The sequence below is a fragment of the Pinus tabuliformis genome, chromosome 1_2 (genome assembly GCF_031772625.1).
Source record: "Pinus tabuliformis cultivar Carrire ecotype Pingquan chromosome 1_2, CPIR1, whole genome shotgun sequence".
Taxonomy (NCBI): Eukaryota; Viridiplantae; Streptophyta; class Pinopsida; order Pinales; family Pinaceae; genus Pinus; species Pinus tabuliformis.
The window spans coordinates 269,489,927-269,500,139 of NC_142298.1; the positions used below are offsets into that span (position 1 = coordinate 269,489,927).

At 38.4% G+C, this 10,213-nt stretch overlaps 1 protein-coding gene across 2 annotated transcripts; it reads left to right on the forward strand.

Annotated features, from left to right (window-relative positions):
• Positions 1 to 1,745: 1,745 nt before the first annotated feature.
• Positions 1,746 to 9,190, forward strand: LOC149205384 (proton pump-interactor BIP131-like). 2 transcript variants are annotated; one of them, XM_089395029.1, is made up of 8 exons: positions 1,746 to 1,994; positions 2,711 to 3,158; positions 3,518 to 3,712; positions 3,928 to 4,107; positions 4,272 to 4,466; positions 6,638 to 6,736; positions 6,823 to 7,359; positions 8,726 to 9,190. In XM_089395029.1, exons 2-8 carry the CDS (start codon positions 2,760 to 2,762, stop codon positions 9,059 to 9,061), a joined length of 1,941 nt encoding a protein of 646 aa, XP_089251155.1. In that variant the 5' UTR covers positions 1,746 to 1,994; positions 2,711 to 2,759; the 3' UTR covers positions 9,062 to 9,190. The 2 variants fall into 2 exon arrangements, with proteins under 2 accessions (XP_089251155.1, XP_089251154.1); XM_089395028.1 differs by having other exon boundaries at positions 1,748 to 1,919.
• The last annotated feature ends 1,023 nt before the right edge of the window (positions 9,191 to 10,213 follow it).

The window sequence follows — 10,213 nt, forward strand, 5'->3', positions numbered from 1 at the left end:
TGTAGTTTGGCCCTAATTTTTCAAGGAGGGTGGTGGAGGGGAGTTTGGGCCCACAAAGGAGCTTGCTTTGCCCCTTCCACAACCTCTACATCCTAAGGATAATTTCCATTTGGCCATTAGAGACCAGTGACAAATTAACAAGGTGAAATTAGGGAGAGAGAGATTCAAAGAAAAGATGGAGTTGAAAGACAAAAGAGAGGCCCAGGAGAGCCAAAGAGCTTTAGGGGGAAGGGATAAATTGGACATGGAGTACATGAGCGAGTGGTCAAAGAAGGGGTGAAGATTGGGGGACCAAAGAGGGATGATCAAGAAGAGGTAGATAACAAAAGAGAGAGTGCAACAGAGAGCTAGAAGTTGGGCAGGGGAATACAAGAGCTAGAAAAATAAAACTTGAAATTGCTGATAAATTTAGGGGTTGACATGATAGCTAGATTCCTAAAATACAAAACTTGAAATTTACAACTAAAAATGAAAAATCCACTCAAAGATCAATGAATAGCAAGGTTACCTTGATACTAGAGCCGTGAATTGCTTCTCATCCACGCCTTGCCTTGACACTATTGAAGCCACAAGACATTGCTAAAATTCCACAAACTCAAAATATGCCTGTTGCTAAGGACATCACTGCGAATATGATCTCTTTGGGCTAATTGCCTAAAACACAACTACCACCCAAACCATATAACTCATAGCTTCCAAAAACAATGCCATGAAAAGTAGTAAGAAAGCAGAAGAAACAAACCACAATGAGTTGAATTGCTAAATGGTAACCTACCCGTTGTAGTTTCCACTAGTAATGAGCTCAATTTAAACTAGGTTCTCTCTTCCTCATCATTTTCCCTTGCCTCTTACCATAATTCCTCCACTCCCCCGAGGATTCCAATTGCATCATACTTAGCACAAGCTTAAATGTTGTTCCTTGGTGTAGATGTACTTCCATGGTAGCAGACTCACCTCGATTCATCATGAAACTTTTTTCACACAACAAAACCTTTCCTTTCACCACCCAAATGTGTTACCAGATACATACAATGTTTCATTTAGACAATGTACAACACCCTTTATAAATGGTACAAACATTCATCCCATGCTCAAGTGCATTGCTTCCTTCCAAGCACCCTTTGTGGGGCTATTATGGATTGGAAATTGAAAACTCAACTATGATAATTTTTCTAGAATCTCATCCATGAATTGAAAATTAAACACTTGCCACTACTTTTGCTTGGCTAAGAACTTGTCTTCCTCGGATGTAAGGAAACAAGTTAACTACCTAAGACCTAAAAACATCTAGCAAGAGCGAAAATCTACCCCTTATGGACCACCAACGAATAATTACAAGTGACATGATTTTTCTTGAATAACAATAGTAAATCAACCTATATTTAAAAATATGAATAAACAATAACTATCCCTATTATTAACCTAACAACTGAGTTATGAAAATTTTCCCGGATGTTAAAAAAAAGAAGAGGCCCATTGTTAAAAAATAAAATAAATGAACGAGAAACGATCGATGTTAATGTTTTCAAAAAGCTCGGTGGAAGTTGTTGGAGAAGATACTAAATTCAGCTGAATCAATAAAATAAACGAACCAGGAAATTGGAATATTAATGTCTTTGCAAGGTGGGTGGCCGTTGAAAGAGAAAATACTTTATTCATTTGATTATTGTTAGCATGAGATGTCGAATTAGCATTATCTAGGGAAGCATGCGGCAAATAATGAGGAAGCACGTGCTGGGTGCAAAATATCTTGGGTCCTTTTTCATACCATACGATCCACATTTTCTATACCTATTTCCATACTTCCTCATCTCCTTATTTACAGAGCTCGGCTCTCGTGGCGGATCCCATCCGTTTTGCGGCATTTCACGAGTAACAGGGGCCGCTCATCCGGCTCAACCGCTGCTGTACAACAAGCGGTAAGAAACCCATCAAAGCGAACCCTTTTCAGCACAAATGGTGACAGGTTCCGATTGTCTACAGATTCCATTAATGTAATGACTCCCGGGGTCACTGTTTTACGCTTTGCATTTTAGTGTTATTTTGCTGAATTTAGCGAGGTTTTGTCATAAGATGTTATGCTCTTCTCGTGCTTATTAATTGGATCTCATAAATATGGTGTATTTTGACGGAAATTCCTTTTCTGACTGTGTAAATCTGGGATATTTACATTTTGAGTTGATTTTGCGATTTTTATTTTGTTTAAGAGACAAGGACCGTTGCTTCAAGTTGTGGATTTTATCGCCTTCGTGTAGATCTGCATATGTGTGGCAATAGCTGATTTTTTTGGCTATACAAATAATTAATATCGCTTGGTTTTTCAGCTAAGAGGGTCATTTTTAGGTTTAGAATTAGGGTTCTGAGTTATTCATGCCACTTGGCCGGCTGTTGATAATTTCGATCATCCATGGATGTTTTTTTTTAATATAAAAATTATGGATATTGTTCAATTGTATTCAGTTTTCATTTTCCTAATTTGTTCTTTCATCCTACGCGTCTAGAGTGTGTACGCTAACGAGTTTGATGCTCTGTACATTATATAAATTTTAATAATTCATGACTAAGGTCGAATCCCCAGCAAAAATTTGGTGAAAATGTCCCCTTTTTTTGGCCTATGTGCTTAGATCTGGCTTGATGTATATGGAACAAGATCTTGCCTGTACTATTTGCACGTATTACAAAATAAAGTTTACATTTTTTCATGGTGCAGGGGATTTGCCAGCCTATAAGAGGATTTTGTTTAGGGGTTCTTGAAGCATATGGGCGTCGAGATTTTGGGATCTGATCATACGAAAGGTCAGATTATTTCAGTAATGGCGAACGCCGATGAAGACGGAGCTCAAACAATCGAAAGTAACAATGTCAAACTATTTTCTCCTCCCGTGGCAGCTGAAGATAGTAAACCTGCTTTTCACGGTGTGCCAAATGGATCTCCTAGAGTTGATAATGGAGGGCAAGAAACTGCTCTAGACAATGGTGTCCCCAAGGATGTCAAAGATGAGTGGCCTGCTCCAAAGGAAATTCACACATTTTATTTTGTGAAGTTTAGATCTTATGAAGATCTGCCACTAAAGCTGAGAATTGATCAGGCTGACAAAGATCTCCAGAAGAAAATTCAAGCTCGCTATCAAATAACTGAAGCTTTAAGAGCTAAAAGGGTCAGTTCGCTGCTATTCTGTAGGCCAGTTTTGCTTTGGCTGGTGATGCCTTTTATTTCCTTAATTACTTGCTAGTCGAGGTATGCATTTGATATGTAGAATATGGTAAAAAAGCACCTGAATCTTGACTTTGATGAGTGTAATTTTTTTTGGGGGGGAGGCGGGGTGGGGGCATCATTTATTTCTTTAGTTCTAGTTTATGATCGAGGTGTATGCAGTTGCCAATAAAGCATCTGAATCTTGGCTTGCCCCCTGGAAAAGGGCAATAAAGCCCTGAATCTTGACTTTGATGAGTCTAATTTATTTTTTATTTTCGGGGTTTCTTGTACAGTAACCAGTTAACCAAATTGTTTGTGCAGAGCGAAAGAGCAGAGGTAATCGAAAAGCTAAAACCTTTAAGTAGCGCAGAAAAATCTTACAGGAAAAAAATGGAAGAGAAGAAAAAAGAAATGGAACCCCTCCAGGCAGTATTAGGTAAATTCAAAAGTGCAAATATTGCTTCTAGAGAGAAGGGTCAAGGTTTGTGCTCTTCTGAAGAGGAGCTAAATAGAAAGGTACGATGTTGGTTTCTTATATCTTTCGTTGCCATTTGTAAATTGCATGATTTTGGTGCTGAAGGTTAATTTCCAAACAGTACGAGGTTAATTTCCAAAAAGTAACATTGAATGACTTTTTCATGGCTAGTTTAATTTATATTGAGCACTGAAAAAGCTTGAGCTTTTTTGGTTAGTTGGTTTTTTCTTCCTTATTGTGCAATTGTCTTGGACAGATACAAACTTTACAGTTTAGAATAGAGCATGACAACAATACGCTGGTAGAGGAGAAGCAAATGATTAGAGAAATAAAACAGCTTGAAAATACGCGAGAAAAGGTTATTGCTCATGAAGCAATTCAAACTAAAATTCAAGACTCTTTGGGAGAAAAAGAAGTCCTCCAAGACCATGTTAAAGTATGTTATTTATATTCTCGTGGGATTGCTCCGTGTTGTATTTTCCTATTGGGGTGGTTCCTCTGACTTCATTTACAAACTTATCTTAAACTGCGGACTAGTATTTCTTAAATATTGAATCAGGGGATTCCATGTCAGACTAAAGCACATGTTTTAGCGTGCAGCTTTTGGGAGTAGATTTAGATGCGGCTAGAAAGGAGCAACAAGCTATATGGACTAAAATCAAATACCTTGAGGAAGAGCTAAGGGCTGTAGATGAACAGATAAACTCGTTACAAGACCAGTTAGCTGTTGCAACTCAAAAAAGGGACATGGCTTCCGAAACTCTTCAGCAACTGAGGAAAGAACGAGATGCTGCGGTATGTTCAGTGAAAATTCAAAATAATTGTACTGTTATATTTTATCCAAATTGCCTCACAGTTTGGGATTTCTCTTTTCAACAATTCAAGGGAGCCTCTCGTTAGAACTATGTGTCACTTCAGCTTTCTTCCGTAAATGTAGGAAATATTTTCATCGATGGTTTGCTTTAAACTGTTAATCATTCAATTCTTGTTGCATACACTTTTTTTTTAACCGAAACAAAATTATTTTAATTCAAAAAAGAGGATGGGCTGAAGCAAGCAGCATTTTACATATGGCTGTTTCCTTTATCTTTCCACGAAATGAGACAGAGTTATGAAAATGCATAAAATGCTTAAAAGAAACCTAATAAGAACAGGTTCCAAGTGGCCTGTTCGTCAAATTATCCCAATGTACAAACAACCGAAAAATGCATATTTTTAGCGACATAATGAAGGTTTCCCGAATGTTTCCCTCCTCGTCGTGCCCCTCATCAGAGTGAGGGGGAGCTTAGTCCTTCAATTATCATTGGGTCACTTAGCTGATGAACCATTTCATCATACTTTGTCTCAGCTTGGCGTGAGATTGCTGCTCCTTGATCGTTGGAACTGTAAGCCATGGAAAGAGAGTCCATTGGTTAATTGACCATTAAACTTCTGGGCCTGATAAACTACTTCCATTATATCCATTATCCGTTTCCGAGGCAACAAAATATTCATTAAATTTGCATTTTGTGGTGCATGCCTGTTCCAATTCAGAGATTTTTGTGCACACTACCATCAGAGCAGTGCAATTGGCCTGACGGATTTGCTCATGACGTCTTAAAACTTGACGAATTTCTCCAACTTAGGCACTATCCATAGACGTTCTGTCTGAGATATCTTGAAGAGCAGGTTCCAAAGAACTGAGCAGGGTCCTGTAATGTGCAAGGGAGTTCTAGCATTTGAATGCAGCAGGCCAAAATGAGCCTAGAAGCCCCAAATCGATCAGGATGAACCCAGAGATAGGGTGAGCTAAAAATTTATGACCTGAGAAAAAAATGCAAACTCTGGGTCCTCCCAAAAGCCACAGAGGTCATAAATTGCCAAACCACCAACCGAATTACCAAAGGGAAAAGTTCAGATTTTCAGGACTTGCCTTGTGCCAGATCTGCATCATGAGGAAAGGGAAGAATTTATCAACAACTAGGAAAGGGGTATTACTTGTGCCATAGCCAGTTCCCTTTGACAATCCTCCAGTGCACATTGTCCCTAAGCTGGATTGAGCTGCTGCTAAACAACCTTGAAAATGCTTGACATGACACGATCACACAAGACATAGGAGCTGAAGGTTGGGGGAGATGACCTACCGAAGAGCACTTGTAATAGCAGAGAGACCCACCCAAAAAAACTGAAACACCCACCGAAACTGTAGCCCAACAAACTCAAAAGTACAGACCTGAAATACTGCACTGTAAAGAGCCAAACATAGCCATTTTCCCACATCACCGAAGCCAAATCTCCAAGCAGCATTGAATTACCACGAACCCAGCATGCCAATACATGAGCACTTGGTAGATCGATCTCCTCAGATTGCCTTTCCCAAGGCTTGATCGGTATAATTGCATTGAATGAGTTATGTTTGATTGATGTGCCTTTTAATTTCCACTTAATTTGAAATCTAGGGATCAACCTAAAGTTATCTCCCCACTTTTTATTAAAGTTCCAGGTCTAAGTTTAGAGGCTAGCTTAGCCCAGTGATCCATTTCCTCGTTCAACTCTCTCTTAACATGAAAGAGATTTATTCAACTAAGGATAGCTTTTGTCTGATTCTTGAGAGGAAAGTTTTCAGTTGGATCCCTGCTGGATTTGATTGGCCAATCATTGCCTTTATGACCAGTATAGAATCTCCAAAAACCATTAAGGATCGGATGACTTTCTCCTTGGAAAAAGGGATTCCACACCACAATGAATATGCCTCTGCCAGATTATTCGAATGTTCCCTAAACCCAAGCATAATAGGCTGTCGTATTTCCTCCAAGATTGTGGAGGCTCCACCCTGTGCCTGCCACCCCTCATGCTGCATTCACTATTTTGCATGGTTTATTGATTCTTATTTCCTGCCAACATTCGGTGTTGCAAATACTTATGAATGTTTCATTGAATACATTTAACTTTATCTTCAAATGACTTTGATTTAAATGGAATTTCAGAACCTGCCATATTATCAGTACCGTTCTGTTCTAAACATTGCCAAAGAAATGGCTGCAAAGAAGGACAAGAAAGCACTGGAGGAAATTTCCCAGAAAGAGGTAGTTATTTAGTTTTTATGCTTCAAGGTAAAGTATGAAAATCATCCGTGTTTCTCACATTTGCAACTTGATTGTCCTGTCTGCAGGTTGAGAAGTTTATGTCTCAGTGGAAATGTAGCAAAACTTTTAGGGAAGAGTATGAAAAGAAAAATTTATCTTCTCTGCTTAATCGGCAACTAAGCAAAGATGGTAGGATGAGAAACCCTGAAGAAAAGCCACCTGTTCCAGATGAAGGGGCAGATGTGGGCTCTATTGTTGGTAGGGAGATTTTAAAGAATCCAAAGGCACCTAAAAATGTACCAGGTGCACCGGAGCATAACTCATCTGATTTGTTTGCAGCTTCCAACGAAAATCATAGGCAGGCAACAGGGCCTGTTAAAGTTAAGGACTCTACACAACCAACTGATATCCATGAGTCTGAAATTGTCTCAGAAACTGCTGTGGGTCCTGGAAACAACTCTGCAACCAATAATGAAGCAGAGACCATGCATTTGAAGGAAAAGAAGAGAGAAGAAGAAATTGCCAAAGGAAAATTAGCGCAGGAAAGGAAGAAGAGGCAGGCGGAAAAGGCACAGGCCAAGGCCGCAGCAAAGGCTCAAAAGGAAGCTGAGAAAAAATTAAAGGTGTGTATAATCTTTTGCCAGTGCACGTTGATTTATTGTCCGAATAGAATACTAGAGGCTTACTCAACATATAGCATATTACTGAACTACGTTTGCTGGAGTTAACTTTAATAGGTACCTGGGTAGGTACTAGGCTTGATTATTTTCGAATGTTTGGGATAGGATAAAATACAAATGGCAAAACCAGCCTTTGCTTTACAACGTACTTGCTACAAAGTGTCTCTCTTTAGCCATATTAAGTGCCTATACACCTTTTGGCACTCAAAATTCGTGTGTTAGGAACAGTTGAAATGTAAGGTGTTTTAATTTTGTATATTTGACATAACGTTGACATAAGCATGGTTCTCCTCAAGGCTAAAAGTCGTTTGCTTTCATGGGAGTGGGCCAGTCTTATTCTTTTTGATATGCACTCCTCTCTACCTACCTTTTTACAATACGTGACTACATTCTGATTGTCCGTGCAACTTATAACCCTACTAACTTGAGTAGTAGCAAAAAAAACATCTAGTTACATGTCTATGGTAAGGAGTGGGTCGGTTACAATCTTGGTCCTTCATGTCCATAATCATAGTTCCTCGTAATGATATACCATCCTATTTTATTGTACAAAATGTCCTTCAGTAATCAGGCTCATATAACATTGAATTAGGTTGATTGGGAGATGCTTTTATGTAAAATCCAAATAGGGCCTGGGATCAATTCCCATGGTCAATCCGTCTTCCATCTAGAAATTCCGAGGAAAAAGAGGGACTTCTCTACGAGGGCTGGCCTGGTACCAGCTCTCCCATTCTCTCCCAAAGTGTGGGAGGGTGTGTGGAAAAGAACATACAATTGATTGATATGGTGAGCTGATTGTTAATTGATGTGATATTGATCTGGTAAGCTTTTCCTTCTGTCTCCCTTTGCAACTTTGTTACTCTTTTTGCCTTTTTCGCCTACTTATTGCCTTTAGCCTACCGAAGACGATTGGATATCATCTCTGGAAAGTTTTCCAAGATAGTGCCGATTCTAAAGAAGCTATTGCCTAATGTCCCTGACCAAGATTGACAAATAAAAAGGCCAGTCTGGAAGCCCCATCCTTCTAACTGCTTCTGGGTTATGAATGAATGACCAGCTGCTCAAATCCCTTTGCAAGTTGGCATGCCCCTGTCTAGATGCGTCATATATAGTTTAGGTATAATAAGAGCAGCATTATTTATTTTAGCAACTTATTTCAGGAGAAGTGCAACGTGGACTTACACTTCAAAATTCCTTAGAGAAAATTTGCCATGGATTTGTGCACTGGAACTTGTACTGAATCTAGTTTTAAGTCTTTGGTAAGCATTTAATATCTTCAATGTTTTATATATTGGTTATGGTTTTTTAGGAACGTGAAAGAAAAGCCAGGAAGAAGGCAGCAACAGCTTTGATGTCAGGACCCGAAGCAGAAGTAAATGCTGAAGTGGAGCCCGCGAGCGTTGCTAACGAACGGGAATCCACAATAAATGAAGATACACTACAGCTAAAAGACGACGAGACTAATGAAAAACAGGGGCAGAAGAAGAGAGGTTTGCCCATTAAAAAAGGAAAGCCTGTTATTCGGAAGTCTGCATTAAAAAAGAAGCAATATTTTTCAAGTTTTGCTTGGGCAGGCCTAATCGTTCCATTGCTATTTGTACTCTTTGCAATTGGCTATTATCGAGGTTTTTTTATTAAAGCATGATTTTGAAATGCTTGAATGATACACATGGCGGATTTGGAGGACAGAACCATGGAAGTAAATTCACCCGGAGTATTTTTGTGCATCATCGGGAGTATAGATAGATATAAATAAACAATTTTTTTCTTAGCATTCTTTTCAAGACTACATTTCTGTCTAATGTCAGGATTTCTTTAATTTGAACTTTATTTTAACCCCGTTCCCTTGGAAGGAATTGCATTCTTGAGTATTGTTGGTTCCTTTTATGTAGGAATGACATTTTTTACTTCAGTGTGTTTCTGTTCGTTAAATTATTATTTGCGAAAGCATCTTTAATGTGGAAGACTATAAAGAGTGGGAAAAGTATTACATCTATCTGGACAAAACTTGAACATGTTGGGGAAGAAGGTTGTTCCTGTAGAACGTATAATTGAAAAGTTACAAAAGAACTTAATGGATCACTCAAACTGCAGAAGGTAATAGAAACGTATAATTGAAAAGTTTCAAAAGAACTTAATGGATCAGTCAAACTGCAAAAGATAATAGAACGTATAATTGAAAAAAGTTACAAAAGAACTTAATGGATCAGTCAAACTTCAAAAAGGTTTAAATTACCGTTCACCCTCTTGGTGTAAGTAAGATTCTTTGTTGCGTGCGCCTCTCACAAATAAGACCTAGTTCACCCAGAAAGGGAAAGTGAGAAAGAATTCAAACAGAAGTTGGAGATATGAATAAAATTGCGATCCTGATTTAGAGGGAGCAAACTCTGTAAGATGCTTTCGTGTTTTCAACATAACCAAAAGGTGTAACAAAGGGGGAAGGATATGAATAAAATTCATTTGTCCTAAGAAACTTTTAGGATGTTACCACAGAAGGTGTTTCGTATTTTGCGGCAATTTCAAATGTTACAAAACTAATTTTGCATGGCTGGCTAAAGATTCAAATAAACATAGAAATTGCCTTTTTTCACTAATGTATTTTTGAGAACAATAACGTGCACGAACATCTATCACTATTTAGAAGTCACTGATTATTTCATTAGCGATGAATATAAAAGTACAATGAAACATCCTATTCCCACCAAAAGAATTATTTTGAGTACATCGTATTAAACGTACATCTGTCAAGTTAAAAATTTCGGGGTTGATAACACATATGGTACAATTAACAAAAGCA